The sequence below is a fragment of the Callorhinus ursinus genome, unplaced genomic scaffold, assembly GCF_003265705.2.
Source record: "Callorhinus ursinus isolate GAN/ISIS: 27379988/994484 unplaced genomic scaffold, GSC_fseal_2.0 scaffold6, whole genome shotgun sequence".
NCBI classification, from domain to species: Eukaryota; Metazoa; Chordata; class Mammalia; order Carnivora; family Otariidae; genus Callorhinus; species Callorhinus ursinus.
The window spans coordinates 35856963-35876204 of NW_027397068.1; the positions used below are offsets into that span (position 1 = coordinate 35856963).

General features: G+C 38.9%; 1 protein-coding gene across 8 annotated transcripts in view; it reads right to left on the reverse strand.

Annotated features, from left to right (window-relative positions):
* Positions 1-19242, reverse strand: part of ROS1 (ROS proto-oncogene 1, receptor tyrosine kinase) — a 108591-nt gene that overhangs the window by 40190 nt on the left and 49159 nt on the right. For all 8 annotated transcript variants that reach the window (XR_012378542.1, XR_012378543.1, XM_073893830.1 and 5 more), the window contains 11 exons: positions 17783-18045; positions 15408-15471; positions 14671-14873; positions 12910-13115; positions 11750-12036; positions 8307-8483; positions 6914-7116; positions 5065-5209; positions 4049-4281; positions 3785-3961; positions 41-209 (listed from right to left, as the gene is read on the reverse strand). Coding sequence is in view for 6 of the 8 variants with exons in the window: in XM_073893830.1 (XP_073749931.1) it covers positions 41-209; positions 3785-3961; positions 4049-4281; positions 5065-5209; positions 6914-7116; positions 8307-8483; positions 11750-12036; positions 12910-13115; positions 14671-14873; positions 15408-15471; positions 17783-18045 (2127 nt within the window). In the remaining 2 variants the exon portion in view is untranslated. The remainder of the gene's footprint in view (positions 1-40; positions 210-3784; positions 3962-4048; positions 4282-5064; positions 5210-6913; positions 7117-8306; positions 8484-11749; positions 12037-12909; positions 13116-14670; positions 14874-15407; positions 15472-17782; positions 18046-19242) is intronic.

Below are 19242 nucleotides of genomic sequence, written 5' to 3' on the forward strand. Positions count from 1 at the left end.
TTACAGGAGTTTTTTGAGTACTGAGGATGTTAGTACTCACCTTTTGTCTTAAAGCTTTCCGGGAGGGAGGCACTATTTTCTCCCGTCCTATAAACCACCACTACGCGGACGCTATAGGACGTGTAAGGCTGTAGATCTGTGATGTTACACACGTAAGCCAGGCCTTGGATGCATGAAGCGTTAACACGGGAAAACTCATTGTCTTTCCACTGGAAAAAGAAGTCTCAAGTAACATCTTTTTGTTTCTTTAAGAAAACCCTCTTAAACATAGAAATTTACAGGTCTATGGCAAGCAATTAAAAACTTACTCAAATGTATTTTCTCTTAACAAAAGAACAAAAGCTTCTTCATTAATGTTTGATCCCAAACATTATCTCCACCACTGATGGCCATTTTATGGGGGTTTTTTTGTTTTTAGTTTTTCTGTTTTTTGTGACAACCTATAACTGACTTAAATAACGGTTCTTAGGATTAGTCCAAGGTGGGACATGAACCTCTTACTATATATATATTATTATGGAAGATTTGAAGCTTAGCTTTTTGTTATCCCTAATTGGAGACACCTACCTTAAATCAGGATGGCTGACAATGCAAATTCACAGCTGAGGGACCATGATGGATCAAAGGAACAATACTTTTAACGCCGTGTATTTGCTAATGTCAAATCAATAATATTTTACATACTCTGATTCTTTCAAGAGGTCCACAGTAACTTATAAATTAAAACATTTAGTTTCTTCCTCCAAAACTCTTTCCAGCCTTCTAATCAACATTCCTTATTTTTATATATACAAAGCCTAGTTCCCTAAAAGGGGGAAATTTCTACCCACCATCACTCAGCTACCAATTAGTAAGGTTAGAAGTTAAATATAGGAAATCTTACTTTCATTCCACTGTAGATACTGGGTCTCTATTTATAGCTATTTTACACTTTCTTTGTGCATGGCTTTTAAAATATCTGTGTATTTGGACCTTTAATATCTTATTTGAAAATGGAGATCTTTTTTTTCAATGCACAAGTAGGGAAAGACAAAGGCTGTGGCATTTTGTCAAGGGTTCTTAGTGTATTTTCTCCAGTAGAGTTTCCTAAGAAGGTCAGTTTCCATAAATAAACCCTACTTTACATCTCGTTTTTCATTTCGTGCTCACAAGGTCACATCATTTCGTTGGATGAACACTTTATATTAGTTTTCTATTCAATAAAGAATGGTTCCGATAGCACCTTTGGGGAGTAGACCACCTTGTTACAAAAAGAAAGAGGCAAAGGGGAGATGGAAGGAATGGGAAAAAAATACAGAAATGCCGATGTCTGGGCCATTGCCTACTAAATTCATAAATGGATCAATCCCATTATGACATACAGCCTAAAGAAACAGATGCACTGGGAACCATGGGAAAGAGAGAGAGAGACAGAGATAAATATTGATTTCTGGCTCAGAAATTTTAGCCCTTTGTGGCCCTGCCTCCTTAATAACCTGCTATAGAAACTACCCTAAGTGAATAGTCTAGATGACCTAACATTCCATATCATCCAGAAATGATCAAAGCTCCTTGGAGGGTCAGATGTGTGACCAAAGGTTCTGCTGGAAAACTGTCGAGTACTGGCCTCACCACAGCAATGAATGTTCTGGGCAGACCACCAACTTGGAGAGGTGTCATGGCTACCCAGTAAATCACAAGGGAGTCAGGACCTTCCATTTGTCAGAGGCCAACAAGTGCAGGGGTGATTTTCAATACCACAGTGGGATTTTCAAATTATTTGGGCGGGGGTGTGGAGGAAATGGTGCAGACTATCATGTCTCAGAGACCGGAACTTCAGAAATGTCTGGTTCTGGTAGGAATTTTCCTGGACAGTTGAGAAACACTCAGCTTTTAATGGGCTTCCATGAAAATAATTTACCAAAGTGAAACCACTTGCTTCTCCTCAAACTTAAAATAAATATGTTCTTCTTCTATACACTGTTGTGATAAAAAAAAAAAAATCTGTGGCATTTAAGACCTAGATAGAAATTTAGCCTTGTAATCTAATTCCTTCATTTTCTGTAGAAGGAAATTTTAACAACAAAGATGAAAACTGTAAATTTATCCTTTTCTCCTTCTTGCCTAGAAAGAATTTTTTTAAATTATTAATTAAAAAGATACATATTCACCCTTACCACTCACCCCTCAGAGTTTCAATCTGGAGTTAGAGGATCATTCCTAGCTGTCTTATCATTATGAGGTAGGTTCAAGTTACTCAAAAGATACAGAACTTTCTGACTAGATGGACTCATCAACCCTCTCAGGACACAGCCTTCTACTGTGCTCAGCAGTTAGTGCTGGGACATGGTCACACCTGTGAAATTACTGTACCCTACCTCCTCAGCTTCAAGATTTTCTAAGTGGTATATCTGGAACCTGTTTTCAGCAAGTGTAGAGGAAGTTTTGAAACGAAGAGCACTGCGTTGAAAGTCACAAGGACTGAACCAGGCTGGCCCAGCCTGCTGTCCTTGTCCCAGACTTTGAGGAGTGGGGTGGGTGTCTTAGTGACTCATATTCCTTCCATGGATAGTACCCAAGTAGGGCTGCTGTAGGATGAGTCAGCCCCCAGGGCTCTTCCCTGCCTGGCTTGTGATATCTGACTCACTATGGCACCTGTCTGGCTCTCCGACTTCTCGTTGGTAAAAGGAGGGGCTTAGAGTCACCAGATGTAACGCCCATCCCCATCTCATTTCTTTGACCTAGGAAATAAACTTTTTACATCCCCCACCTTGCCTTTAAACAGAACTGCATTAAGCTTCCTTAAATAGATGTCCTAAAAAAAGGTGATCCTCTAATTTAACTGCATTTTTATAAGATGATCATTTGTTAAATAGGCAACAAATCATCATAAACATGCTCAGTGGAAGAAGTCCAACTAAACTACAGACTTGGGTTTTATCAACTCGGCATTCACTGTTGTTACACAGTTTTCATAGATTTTATCTAAAAAGTACAAGATCATAGAAAATATCTTACATAGTAAAATTTTAAAACATCCAGGGGAGGAACTCCATTTTTTTTTAAAAAAAAAAAAGCCAGGCCATGACTAAACTGCTTTGTTTTTGTTACAACTGAACAAAAGATTCCTAACCAATCTTTACAAATGTGGACACACAAAATATATACTACTGAAAATGAAATCTAGCAATTATTAAAAATAATCCATTTTAAGTGTATCAATATAAAAATCAACATAGACTCTCAGCAGCAGTGACTTAGATTAATTAATGCTTTCATATTCAGTGGATGTTTTTATATTGGAAAAAGTATGAAGATTTTTGGATGAGGAAACTTTTAAAGTTTATAGCCCAAGATCAAACTAGTTTAGAATAAACTCATTTTATATTTTACTTCTCTCTTGTTGCTACACAGCCCTTAAGTGGCAGAAAGAACATTTCTTAACAAGGTTTTGGGTGTTGTTTGTTTGCTTGCTCATTTCTTTTATTTTTTTCACAGAAAACACCAAATTACCATGGACTTTAAACTAGACTGCCATGCTGATAATATCTAAACTAAGTGAAATATTACGAAAACCAGTAAACCATAGCTTAAACCCTTTTCCAGGGAGCCTTTTTAAGAGCAAACTAATCTCTCTGGAAATTCTTTGCATCAGAAATGAGTCTAGATAGCTTCTGTATATGACAAACCTAAATCAATGAATGTTGTCAAATATATTGTGGATTTATACAAGAGGAAAAGGTCTTCTAATTTATCCCATAGCATAAAACACAGATTTGCCTGAAAGGTGTATGGTGAGATCTACCTTCTGGAGTTCAAACCAAAATCTGGTGAGGTTAACATCAGATGGAGCCTTCCAATCTAATTGCAAACTAGTGTTCTCTGGAACCAAGGCATACGGTTTCTCCGGTGTGTCAAACATTTTGACAGCGACAGGATGACTCTCAGCACACCACATTTCCTCAGCATGGCAGGCCAGAACCTTTTTGTAAAAAAGAACAAATGCTTAACCTTTTCAGAGCCTTGCACTTGAGAACGGCAAAAAAAGCGCCCAAGACACTCACTGTACCTTTAACACATACAGTTTCCCACCGGACAGTCTAGTAACATGGAGAGCGAGTCTTCCATTTGGATATTCACTTGGTCTTAGAGGGGTCTCTGGAATTAGAGCCAGATGTGAGATTGCCAACTGATAGCGGACTGACTCTTTAGGTCCATTTGGCTTGTGAGATTCTCTCCAGGATATCAGGAGGCTGGTGTCTGACTGCACAGTTGTGTTAATGAGCCTAACTGCCTCAGGCACTGAAACAAATAGCAACAAATGATAAGGGATGTTGCATCAGCACTGAACGAGGGAAGAAGGAACAGGGTCTTGGTTGCAGAATAACCACGTCATGTGAGCAGAACAAATGACAGATGTTCCAAAGGAAAACCAGTCTCTCATATCACAGTAACATAGAAAGTTAAAGGGCTGCCTGAAAGGCTGTCGCTTATTTTTGCCTGAGGACTAACTCAATCTCTGACTCCAATTCAATGATAGGGCCAATGAGGATGAATAAACTGACTCAGATTTGCCTGGGGAATGTCATCAGAGACATCTGAAAGAAATGGCAACCCCTCAAAATCACTACCACCACTTAGAATGTCTCTTTAGATTCTAGATCCATTTTCTTTCAGGCAGTGATGTTATTTACTTTCAATCTCAGTGGTGGCCTTGGTAAAATTCACACAGAGAAAAGGCTGACTTCTGTGTTTCCACGCGCACAGAGACCTGTGAATACGTGGGGAGAGGGTGACACTCTGTGGTGAGACCAGAGAATGTGTTTCTTGGTCAAACAGTATTGACTCTGATGTTTCACCTTCTAGTTGATTTTCATTCCGATGGAATAATAGTCATCTTCTGTTGTAAGAGCACAAATCAGGTCATCAGGGTATTTTCAACAATACATTTTTCTTATTAAGCTTAAAAAGCTCACATAATCAAGATTACTTAGCATCCAAATTTAAAAAAAACAAATACAGATATATATGTCACCTATATCACAAAATGCCACTCTAGAAACCCGCCCCAAGCCCATAACTCACCTCCACTTTTAGTTTTTCCCCAAATCTTTTTTCCCAGAGGTAACCGTTCCACAGGGTCTGAATAATAATTCTTTATCGCTGTCTGTATCACATATGTTGAAAATGGTTGTAAACCATCAATAAGGACTATCCTCTCCTGAAACTCCTGTAATTAATTTTTAAAAATCAATGCCTAATTCTTATTTTTTTGTACAAAGGAGGAGAAATATTTAACCAAAGGGAGAAAATAATTAAAAGATTTTTTGAAGTTAATTTATTTTTTGATATTGGATCATGGATCATGAGAACGATCATGTTCACTGTCCTAATCTGCCCAGACCTGAGTTGCCTAATACCTCCAAGAATAAATACAAAATGATGGGCAGCCCTTGGTCAGTTCTGTGACATGCTCATTTCACGTATGAAGCTCAGTTCTCAGAAGAGGATATTATTTTCTAGCACTACAACAAACATTCAGCAAGATGGTATGGTAAAGATGTGTCCAACCTAAGTGAATATGATGAAAGATGAAGCTGGATTATCTCATCATTCTTAGAGGTAACGCTTAAGACAGTAAAAATGCTTTCCTTAGACCAGTGGTTCTCAACTTCGGTTGTACTATGGAATCATCTGGAAAGTCTTAAGAAAACACTTGTGCCTGGGTCCCACCCCCCAGAAATTCTTATTGCACTGGTCTGAGATGAAGTGCGGGACCAGAGATTTTTTAAAACTCCAATGTGCAGTCAGGTTGCAGAACCACTGCCTCGGACCCATATTCATCAGTGTGAAGACAACAGGATCGATCCGCTGCAGTAACAGAACTCTCCGGTACCAGCAGCCCAATCTTGGTCAGCCAAATGATCCCAGCTGTCCCTGATATATTGAAATGTGTAAAGAAAGGTTAAAATAGACAAAATAAAGGAAATAACAAGAATCATGTGTCCTTTCTGGAAAAGTATATAGTGCTTAACTTCCAACAGATGATGGTCAATTTCACCTTTTGACTTGGTTAAATAACAAGCATAGAGCAAAATATTGGATACATATGACTCCATCACAAGGACAACTGAAACACCAATGCCAATGAGGAAATGAATTGTGCCAGTTAATTCATCCATTCAAGAACTATCGAGTGAAAGCCTCTACAAAGCCAACTACTACACTAGGTGTTAAGAATACAATGACAAACACAGACATAGTCCCTACATAATAGCACATTTCACAGCATACAGGAAATAACAGACAAAAATAGAACATACCATTTTTATATTAAATATGTGCTATGGAGGAGGGGTATACAGTAATGTTCTTTCTGTCTAATCATTTCTTATCCCTCAACTTACAATCTGCCGCGTAGGCCCCCAAAATACATCTCTGTCACTTTCTGGGGATAATTAGTCAGGGAAGGCAATAAACCCAGTTCTTCCAGGACACTCAGGAAACTGTCACTATGGCAATCCACCACTGGTCAGGGTTAATATACTTCCCTGAAGCTTAATTCCCAGACAAGACTAGAACACCATCTGCTCTGATGAATCAGCTGTAAGTCTGCAGAGTTGCATGTTTCAGAATATATAAAATACTTCACTGCGAGTGAGAATTTTATTTTTTAAAGATTTTATTTATTTATTTGACAGAGAGATAGAGAGAGAACACAAGTAGGCAGAGAAGCAGGCAGAGGGAGAGGGAGAAGCAGGCTCCCCGCTGAGCAGGGAGCCCGATGCGGGACTCGATCCCAGGACCCTGGGATCGTGACCTGAGCCGAAGGCAGACGCTTAACCCACTGAGCCCTCAGGCGCCCTGAATGAGAATTTTATATCAGAAACAAGGTATCTTGTGAAAAGACAAAGACCACCAGCTCCAATCTTACCAGCATTTTATATTTCAGCTCAGAGCTGGTTTTCCTGTCATTAACTTCTTTGTAATAAACCAGGTATGTTGGAGTAGGTCTGGTGATGTCGGGCCACGAGAGGTTGGTCCTGGTGGGCAGTACTCTGATTGTGAGGCTGTTGTTAGTAGTGTTAAGTATAGTTGGCTCTGCTGTATCTGAAGCTAGATGCAGTAATGCTTTATCTAAAATAATAAGAAAAGATTAAAAATATGCACATATATGTATAAAAGAGGAACAGTGGATTTATTTAACATCAAGGATAATAACGTCTTTTTTTTTTTATTTAGCTGACAAGGTATGATATAATGAAGTGTTGGATATGTTTTTCAGGAAAGGAAGACAAGGCTGTTTCTTGGTTTTGGTTTTTTTGGTTTTTTTGTTTTTTGGTTTTTTTCCCATACATTTTGAAGTCCTTAAATGCATCAGAAAGGAGCAAGGTAACTGATCATTGCTCAAAATCTCCAGCAGGTGGAGCGAAAGAACACTGAATAATGTACACAGTAGCAAAATCAAGTTGCCCCTTTTTTTACTTCAAAGAAAGTAATGACCGCATTATATTAATCATACTTTTTAAATTAATTCCAGTTACAAAAACTCATGCTAGGTTTAGGGCTTTTATTTTTAAGGATGTACGTGTACATGTGTGTGTTCAATTTCAAACAGATGTTGCACGGACTTACTAAATTTCTTAAATTTCTCAAAGTGAAAAATGAATTACATAGCTAGTTCTGCCATAGTACCATACAAACATCCCTAAAAGTCATTGCATTATACAAAACTGCATAATAAATAAATAATAATAAATAAATAATAATAAATAAATAAATAATAAATAAATAATAAAGTCCACAGGGTTTATGGGGTGATAGAGTTAGAGGCATGACACTAAAAAATGTAATGAGTGACACATTACCAAAAAAGATAGGAACTTAATAAAAATGCTAGCACACATGTACACATGATAAATGGTTGATATGCAAATTACTACAATAAATACAGCACTTTACTCTGAAAAAGACCTGAAATTTAATGCGGTGCTTTTTGATGGGCTGGGAGGTCTAAAATGTTGTCAGAGGAGAAAAGACAGAAGAGAAATTATGGGAATGAGAAGAGAAATTAGAGGACAAAGAGAATGACAGACAAGGGTTTCCACTGTCTAAAGTTGTCTACCACAGCCCGAGCCACGTATACACATGGAGATAACTTAGGATCCAGGGCAAACAGCAATCACAGTGTGCACCAATCCTGACCGATTGGAGTAACGCTGAGCATAACGAAGGGCTTGGGGGGACAGCCTGGAGAAGGAGACATTCTGAGACTTTTCTGACCCTAAACTGGGAGAACATGCTGATTAAGGGGGTGATCTTATTACCTGGCAAAGGCTGCAGAACTGAACTGTAAGCCAAGATACGCTTACTCCTTTCGACCTTCACCCGAGAGACAATGGCCCCATTGCTTTTCTTTGCTTGATAAATCTGTGTGCTGTCCTTCGCCGAGGAGATCCAGTATAGAAATTCCCCATCCACAGTTAAGCTTTCAGGTGTTTTTCCTGCTCATGAAAAACGCAGAATAAAGAACATAAAGAACAAAATACATAGCATATGTTTCTACTCTACACAATATGTGAAATCCTTTTTCTGCATTGTAATTGCTAAATTTTCAATGGAAAAAAATACCACCTTTATTTTATGTCATGAAGCTAAAGGTTTTATAGATATTTTCTCATTTTAGCTCCATCCTAAGTCAATAAGGTAAATACTATTATTATTAGCCTCATTTTGTAGGAGTGGAAACTGAGGCTTTGAGGAGTTAAATAATCTCCTCAAGGTCACAAAATTAGTAAAGGGCAGAGCCAAGATTTACAACTTAACTTGTGTGACTCCACCTCAAGCAATGCCTATTGGAAGAGAGGTGTTAGAAGATAGGCCCAGGGCTCAGCGTCTTGCTCCATATTTTTTATCAATGATTAGGAATAAATGCAGAGTAAACATACTTATCATATTTGTACAGAATACATGATTCTACTGACACTAGTATGTTCAACCACTGACTTAAAATTTGAAAATATCACAACAAAATCAGGAAATGGATTGAAATTTAATAGGAATAGATGTGACATCCTAAATTCAAGCTTAAAATCAACCCTATAAATAACAAATGAAAGAAATCTGGCTTAATAATAGTTAACATGAAAAGGCCTACAGGGTTTTCAAATGACAGGCAACCTAAAGACATAAGGCCACGTTTACCACCAATAAAAGAAGACGGAGGAAGTCAGAGGCTCCCTGCACTAACCAGACCACAGTGAGAGGACAGGGAGTCGTTATGGGGGCGACATTTAAGAGGATATCAAGCAGCTGGAGTGAAACCACAGGAGGGTTACTAGGGCAAAGAATGATCTAGAAGCCACATCATGTGAGGAGTAGTTACAGATACATGAATTTTTCCTTCAATAGAAGTACTTAGGATGAGCTATGACAGTTGCCCCAACATATTTGAATGGTTATTGTGTAGAAAGTGATTGACTTATTCTTTATAAAGTTAGAGGTCAGAACTCAGACCAATGAATGGGAAAAATGGGGAGAAAACTTTGGCTAAATATAAGTGGGGAAATCCAATATTTAGAATTGTTGCAAAAAATTTAAAAACTTCCTTATAAAAGAAGTAGATTTTTTTATAAGCAGGTGTTCAAGCAAGGGTGTTTTCGTAGGGCGGGATTTCTTCCAACATCATGCCAAGCCAAAGGATCTTTAAAGTCATTTAGATATTCTAATTTTAGGGTTATAAATTTCAATTATGGATTCTTGTAAGACTAACCAGTTCTATACCTGTAAGATAATGGCCCACTAGATAATTCTTGTGTATCAAATGATAAAGGAAAATTATTCTGACAATTCTGACACTTGTTTAAAATGGTAAGGAAGACGTATGACTACTGCAATACTGCAATGGGGGAGAGAGGTGCGCTCAACTTCACATACAACAAAGTCAGCTGGGGATGCGGCGCCAACAAGCAGAGTGAGGGCATGTATGGACAGAGAACACTAAGAGGAGACATCAAGGATAGGGAGATTCTTGCCAAACAGGCTTACTATGATTTTTTGCTAAAGGCAATTCAAGAACATCAAGGGTGGGGGATGAAGAACTTCATCAGATACCAAGGGTGGGGGATTATCTCTAAAGTGATTTAGCAAGATTCTTGCTAAAACTAGACTCAGCAATGACAGACTTGGAAGACCAAGGCCAAGGCCTAATTGAGGAAAGATTTTGGAGGAGCCTAATGTTTGATCAAGGAAAAGTCTTTGTCACAGATTGAACAGAAACAAGTAATTCTCCTGAGAAGTTCAAAAGATTATTTCTAAAGCCCATTGAATGTATATTGGAATTGTTTCTAAAAGGCTCTAGGTAACATGTCAACAAAACCATATGTGCAGTTATAACACAGACACACATATACACACTCATTTGCAATTTCAAAACTTTACTATATAGACCAGTAATGTCCAATAGCACTTGTGATGATGGAAATATTTTATATCCATGCTGCCCAACACAATAACCATGTGGTTTTGAAGCACTTAAAATGTGGCTCATGTGACTGCAGAATTAAATTTTTAATTTCAGTTATTTTTAGTTAGTTTGAACTTAAATCACATGTGACTGTTGGTTACTACATTGGACAGTGAGGAGTAGACTCTTAAGAATATTTGAGAGTAGGGGTGCCTGGGTGGCTCAGTCATGAAACGTCTGCCTTCGGCTCGGGTCATGAACCCAGGGTCCTGGGATGGAGCCCCGCATCGGGCTCCCTGCTCGGCGGGAAGCCTGCTTCGCCCTCTCCCACTCCACCTGCTTATGTTCCCTCTCTCACTGCTGTCTCTCTCTCTCTCTCTGTCAAATAAATAAATCTTTAAAAAAAAAAAAAGAATATATGGGAGTAGGGGCTCCTGGGTGGCTCAGCTGGTTAGGAGTCAGTCCAACTCTCGATTTCGGCTCAGGTCATGATCTCAGGGTCGTGAGATCCAGCCCGGAGTAGGGCTTCAGGCTGAGTGCAGAGTCTGCTTGTCCCTCCCCTCCCTCCCCTCCTCTGTCCCTCCCATCCCCTCTCATGCAAATTCTCTCTCTCTCTCAAATAAATAAATAAAATGATTTTTTTTTTAAAGAATACATGGAGGTATTTAGAGTGCATTTTTTTCCTATTGCAGTTACTCCTAATTAGAAGACCTCCAAATCCTCTCGGACATTTAAGTATTTCCTCCACAAGCATGTGCATTTCACAAATAGACCTGTCAAATATCGACCAACTTATGCTGAATATGGAATCAATGGGACCATCACAACAGAAGCAAAGTAGGCTGCTGGTAGTAAGATCATGGATGCTATAGTCAGGCCCAGCTTCAAACCCCAACTCCTCCACCAATCATGGCCCTCTGGATAAGTACCTTATCTTTCTCAGCCTCAGTTTCCTCATCCACAAAATGAGGACACTAGCATCTACTTCATCAAGGTGCTTTGAAAATTAAATGTGGTAGTACATTTGGTAGCTTGCTTAGAATATATAGTTAAGCTCAATAAATTGTAGCTCTACTGTTAATTATAAAATAACAACAAAAACAACAAAGAAACCCACAGATCCAACAAATTTTGTGAATGTCTATACAATTTTCCTGGAAACAACTTGACTTAAATTCTACAGGAACATTTGGCAGGGTCCAGAGCAAATACCATGTGTAGATTCTTTTGAATATACTATTTTTAATGGAACAGGAGGGACTGCCATTACTAATGAGCATCTATGTACACATATGGATGTCTTACCAAGCAGAGTGGGCACCGTGAGAACTTGCCAACACCGACATCCTTCCAGATCCATGGCCCAGATCTCTTGCCCTTTGACAAAATATATCTGCGGTTTCTTTAGGTCAGAGGTATCAATCGTCATTGTTCCACTAAACTCAAATTGGGAAACACCACAAAAACACTGACTCCTTCCATTTGAATGGTTTGTAGCTATGGGTGGAAGAATGTGACTCAAGGTCTGGTTGATAATACTGTAGTAGAACATCTGAGAGCCAAAATCGGAAACTTCTGTCCAATACAGGCGACTATAGGGGGAAAAAAAGACCCTCCAGCTTAATGAGTAAAACATATCATTGTAAATGTTAGGTTCCAATGAGGATTAATCATTCCTAATGACTAGAGAGACAAATACAGCCTTTGAGAGAACATGTCCAAGTGTCCAATAACCTTCTGAGAAGGAGGTGGCCATAAGCAGTCTAGTCTGTAGCAGTTTCCCATGATTTCTCAATAACTGTGTTTACAATTAAAGCCTTGGGCTAAAATGACCTTGAGGTGCTATATGCAATGAGTCATTAATGGCTGTATATGTGACATATATTTGCACGCTCTCCATCAACACCCATCTCAATCCCCCTCCTCTCAGGCTTGTTTGTGTTCTCAATACTGGTTAACCATCTAGTTTCAAGACTCTAACCATGCTTATGGCACAAACAAAATATATCTTTCAGCCTGAGAAACTGCTATTCAGTTGCTGAATGGAGGCCTTAAAACTCATCTTACAAGGACATTAATTAAAGATGGCTGAGCCCAGAATATCTTTCGCTGTGCCTGACATGTAGCCTATCTCCTATTCATCTCTTGCCACTGTCTCAGTCCCCTTCTCATCCTTATCATCCGAGGATATTAGGAAATCCACTGGTATAAAAATCTGCTTTGGTTTCCTGTTGGTAATTACTGTAACTTTTAGGTTAGCCAAGTTGTCAGTATGGTTTAAATTTACAAATTTGTGGCTGTGGGCTCATAATTTATGTGTAGAATTACTTACAATGAATTAATGTAGCTAGTCAAGAACACTAAGTATCTTATTTTCCCATCAATGACTTCTAATATTAAACCAGATATTATATTAAATGTCTCTATTTCATCACAACAGAAACAGATACTCATACTTTACATACCTTAAAAGAGGATATACTGAAAAAGAGACTATTGTTGAATTTCTATTACAAATTTTCAGCTTTCTGGGGTATTTCACCTTGTGTTCAAGGTCAACATCAAATATTTGCATTCCATTTTGTGATGCTTTTCGCACAAAGTAGAGATGCCTTGAAATCCAGTCAATTGTAATAATTGTGATATCAAAAACCAGTGTATCTCGGAAAATCTTAACAATAGGTAGAAAACACAGCCAAGGAGACAGTGGTCATTTTTTTTTTAATTTGAGGACTTTTCTGTAATCTACCATATTACTTATTTACTGCACTTCTTTGTAATCCAAAAATCTCAATAGCTCTGGACTGTGTACCATTGTAACACTGGTCCTCTTCCCACATTGTATTCTTTCTCTTGGTTGATTTCAACTACCATGACTTCAACTAGAATTCATAGACCAGTGCTACAAGAACAGTAGCAAGATCCCTCATTGAGTTACTGATTCAAACTGACTACTGAACATCTCCATATGAATGATCCCGGAAAACAGAATTCATCACTCCACCCCCAAAACCTTCCTTTCTCCTGCATAGTATATTTTTATGGATTTCCAACACTCACCTGAGGAGCAATCCTGACAAATGTGGTTCATCCTCGACTTCTTCCTATCATGACTGCCCATCGTGAATCAGTCCCATTTTAAATATGTCCCAGATTTGTCCTCTCCTTTCTCATCTCACTGCCTCTCATGTCCTGCCTAACATTTCCTCTGGGTTTCTATGATAGCCTCCTAATTGTCTAAGACTTAACCTTCTCTAAGTCATAATTCACACCACTTATAGAGAGAGGTCTTTCTATAACATAACTTGATCATGTGAATGACCCCCTAAGTTTCTTTAATGGCTTTATGTGGTCTTCAGGATTGGCATTCCACACCTTAGCATGGTGAAGGAGGCCCATTATATTGAGGCTCCTGCCTACTTCTCCAGCTTTACCACCTACCCTTCTCTCACCCTCACCCCCATCTCCATTTCAAGCTCACTCTATTTAGAGCCTCCTAAATGTGGTATGGCTCTCATTTCCCCATCTTTACTCTTACTACCCCCACAGCTTTTCCCACTTTCACCTGGCTCATCTTCTTTGTACCTAACATGTCTTTCCATTCTACCACCACCACCACCACCACTCTAACCTGGATTGATCACCCATTTTCTGTGATACCACCACATCCTGCCCTCAGCATAGCACAATGCTGTCTTCTGTCTGTCCGCTCTATTCAGTGAATGCCACCACATTCCTGGCATCATGTTCAGTGCTTCACCTAGATTATCTCATTTAATCTTCACAGGAGTCATATGACCAGATACCACCTAATCAGTAGTTAAATAACTTTCTGATGGTCAGATCTAGTAAGTGGTGAAGCCAGAATTAAATTCTAAATTTCAGATCCCAAATCTCACCTCTTAATAGCTACACAGGACTGTTTTCCTAGTGTTAGACTAATACCTGACTGGGTTTGTTCAAGGACTGTGATTTTTTTTTTTCTTCCATCCCAGGAACTAACACAGTGCCTTATACCAAATACCTATTTACTAAATTAATCCTGAATGACATTTGCCCAAAATCTAATCTCTATTCATTTGTGACTAAATAATTATACAACATCTGTCCTTTTCACCATTCTTATCTTAAGGGCTCAACCACTGACCAATCATTTTAATTACAGGGTAGTATGATATGCAAATTATCCACATCCTTCCCTCCAGAATATTTACATAGTGAAATACCTCGGAAGTGGACCTGTTGTGCATGTTCAGAAGGCAGAGTGAGTCTCCTTGAGCATAATACCCCATTCCATCATCAGCTGTGTAGCCCATGCTACTGATGTCTCTTTCTGTTGAAAACGTCCATACAATTTGATTTTGATCCATATCTAATAACGCTATCTTGCTGTCAAAAAGAGTTATGAGGTATGGAAATGGGATGATTTCTGAAAATAAGGAACAAAACACTTATAATATGTATAAGGGGAAAAAAAAAAAACTTTGGTTTGGCAAAATTCCCTGATTCACTAGAAGGCTATTCTGAAATCCATAGGTTTCCTCTGGGTTCAGTTATCGGTCCAGTCTCAGTCAACACTATCCAGGCGCCCTATGCTTAAGTTTATTTAAGTGTGTTCAGTGATGATAAAAATTTGTCATTCGACTTTAACTTTAGCTCAAAGACAGCATTCATATCCCTGAGAATACCAACAGTCAAGAATGTTTTTAGGGCGCCTGGGTGGCTCAGATGGTTGAGCGTCTGCCTTCGGCTCAGGTCATGATCCCAGGGTCCTGGGATCGAGTCCCGCATCGGGCTCCCTGCTCAGTGCAGAGCCTGCTTCTCCCTCTCCCTCTGCCATTCCCCCTGCTGTGCTCTTCTCTCTAACTCTCTGTCAAATAAATAAATAAAAAAAAACCTTAAAAAAAAAAAAAAGAATGTTTTTAAAACACTGTTTCTTGCACAGGTTTTAGGTAACAAATACCTGATGTTTTGGACTTTACTATTTCAGAAAATGGTCCAGGTCCTTTGGATGTGAAGACTCGAACCTGAAGAAAGAAAAAGATACCAAAAAAATTGCATTCAACAGAGTTCTCAATGATAATAATTACTTTCTGAGACTGATAGATTATTGAAGCCTTCATTTCACAATTCTGATATCGATTATGAAGTTTCTTTTTTTCAAATTTTTATTTAAATTCCTAGGGAGTTAACATACAGTGTAATATTAGTTCCAGGAGTAGACTTTAATGATCCATTACTCACATACAACACCCGGTGCTTATCACGAGTGTCCTCCTTAGTACCCATCACCCATGTAGCCCATCCCCCCACCTCCCCTCCGGCAACTCTCAGTCTGTCCTCTGTAGATAAGAGTCTCTTATGTTTTGCCTCCCTCTTTTTTTCCCCCTTCCCCTATGTTAATCTGTTTTGTTCTTAAATTCCACGTATGAGTGAAATTATATAGTATTTGTCTTTCTCTGACTGAATAGTTTCAAAATAGTTACTTCCATCCGAGTATAAAGCAACAAATCACTAAGAGGTAAATATTGCCTCACATTCATGCTGGTGGTTTTTTATTGTTGTTGTTGTTTTTGTCTAAAAGAGTACAAAGTAATGGCACAAATCTCCACTGCAAAAGATCTGAATTTCTAAGAAAGGTTTTTAGCTATTTTCACAATTAAATTATGTAGAACATTTTACAGAAACAAAACTATGCATATTATGGTAAACTTCCACTTACTGTGAAATAAACCACTAGAAGCTTAAAAAACTAAACTTACTATACTTTTAAAAAAGGAGGTTTTTAGAAAAGGAAAATAATCATTAAAACTTATATTTGAAAAAAAGTTGTGCATCTCAAACCACTTTTACATACATTATCTCTTTTGATCCTCATGACTACTAAGAGCAGAAACTGGACAAAATCACAATTAAAGATAAGTAACTCATCCACAATGACACATGCAAAAACCGGCATAAAAATCATGTCTTCTGAGGGTCGTATACTTTCTTCCCACAGTGCTGCCCTGCATCCTAGTACCAAAGCTTTTTAAAAACAGTTTTTATTACAAGTCTTTTATTGTGAAGTAAATTATTTCCATTTCCAAACCTTGCATATGTACAACAGCCTATCAAGAAAATTGACATCCATAATGATGGACCCAAAGGGTAGATCCTCAGGTGCCCTCTTGATCAACAAAGCATTAGATTATTTTTATTATACTTCTAGTGTTAAATATATTTTACCATATTATACATACTAATATCTGTATATGGGGTGTGTGTGTGTGTGTGTGTGTGTGTATCATGGTACATACATATACCAAGATGTCTTCACTTTTGCACAAGACCATGTTAAGTGAAGCTCATGCATATCCATACATATCACTTTGCATGGTCCTGTGGTGACTGAGATCTGAAACTCTATGTACATATAGACAGATAAAATTAACCAAGATATTTATTTAACCAGAATACACATAATTCTTAACAAATAGGAATGCGTATTATCTTTAACTTTTATGTACAGCTTTTCTGATTCATGTAGGTAGACCTAATATATTAACAAAATAATTATTAAATTAGGATTTTACAAAAAGAAAATAGATCCTTAGGATGCTCAAATCTCTAAAACATTCCCCAAAGCCTTATGTTCCCAAAAAAGAGATGGAAAATGGTTCTAAATGTGTACAACATTGTCACCAACTTGCTATTTAATGAAGATATGAAAATCATCAAGCCGTCTATCATAAGTAGAAAGCTATTTCACATTAAAGTTAAAATGCACAAATGTGGTGGCAGTAGCTTTTTATTCTTGACTCCTATTCTCTCTCACTTTCTCCTCTATCCGTTGCCAGACAGTAACTTTGAGATGTCAACTACCTAGCCCCTCAGTTTTTATTTCCATTGGTAGCTCCAAGTTGGGGCATCCAGAGGATTCACAGTAGTGATGTGATCTGGTGGAAAGGACTCTAGAAGTTGGACTATAGCACAGCACTTCCTAGCCATGCAGCATTAGTAACTCACTGATAACCCAGGGACATGGCTTTTTCTACACAGACGGTAAGAGGATCAAATGAGATAAGGAATATAAAAGCATCTTCCGTGGTACATGGCCTATAGTGATCACGGGAAAAAATAATGGTCTGTTCTGAGTCTGAAAGCCAGAAAGTTGTCAAGATGTCCTTTACCTTAGCTGTCCCCTCTCCCCTCTGTCTCCTTGATACCCAGTTGACTTCCGTGATCACAGTGGACCTCAAATTATTGACACAATGGCCGAATTCTTAACCCAGTCTTTTAATCAACCTTCTGTTTGCACTGTTGAGACCCCCGTCATTTCCCTGTTTTCACTCTCACCTGGAAGGCGACTGTGTACCCAGGACTCATGCGTTCAAGCTGAAAAGACATCTCCGGGGGAGCCCCATTGATAGCGATCCAGTCTTCAAAAGTTTCATTTGTGTCTGTCTGGTTGGATATTTGGTAGAAAATTTCAAATCTTGTAAACACACCATTTTCATGCTTAGGCTTATTCCATCGAAATTCCACCACAACTTCATTCTGGTTACGGTATTTTCCATTTGGTAATACAAATATCCTAGGGTTCTGTGGTGCCGACGGAACTGCAAAGCAGAGACACAGATAGGGTAGACAAGAATAAAAGGTTGACTTTTTACCATTCATGGTGAGGGTGTGGAGAAAGTTAGTAATAAGTACTTCTCATTCCAGACCATTGAAGTGTATCTATCTTGTTCCTAAAGATCTTCAGGAGAGACTATTCCACAGATTTCTTCAGGAATCTATCCTGATATTTCAGCAAATCTTTCTTATCTTCAACCCAAATCCTTCTTGCCAGAACTTGGGTCCATCTTTCTCATCTATGCCCTGTACAGATGGAGGGTGGCTGGTTCTCCTTACAAAATACAATATTTAGGGACACCTGGGTGGCTCAGTTGGTTGGGCGACTGCCTTCGGCTCAGGTCATGATCCTGGAGTCCCAGGATCGAGTCCCGCATTGGGCTCCCTGCTCAGCGAGGAGTCTGCTTCTCCCTCTGACCCTCCCCACTCTCAGGTATTCTCTCTCTCAAATAAATAAATAAGTCTTAAAAAAAAATACAATATTTACTCTCATCCTGACACAGTGATTCAGCTGGTGGTGGAAATGGCTGTCACAGGAAGCAAGGCAGGAACTTGGTCCAGCCTTCAGCCAGTTCAGGATATAACATGAAGCATATCACGGATCCAGGCACTCTCACCTTGAGCCCTCCCCATCAGGGAGTACCCCCCAGGAGTATGGTTTGTGGTTACCATTAATCCTAGAGTCAAACCAAGCAATTTAGTCTCTCCCAGTCCTTCAACGAATTTCTCTTCCTCTTAATCAAGAGAAATTCCTCTGCCTGATGTCTATGTCATTTCATCCAAGATACCTGTCTCCTTTCTTCAGACTCCTCTATAAGCCCCCCCCCACTCTAATCGCATTGCTGCTTGATGTTCAACACTCACATCATAATACAGTCTCCAGGCCTGCTTATGCTGTGCTCACATGGGATACCTTTTCTTGCATCATTCCTCAGAGCCCAGCTAGAATTCGCCCTTCCCAAAGGCCTTCAGCAGCCATACCAGTCCACGAGCACTGCGCTCTCCTAAGAGTGCGGGGGCTGCTTGGTATAAATGAAGCTTTCCGTCTTGTCTATTCGCTCTATGTCATTGCAACTCAGTTCCCACGGCCTCATTTCTACTACCGTTGGAAGCATGTGTTTATCTCTACTGTTTTATGAGCTCCATGAGAGAAAGCACATGTTCTTATTCTTTGTTAAATC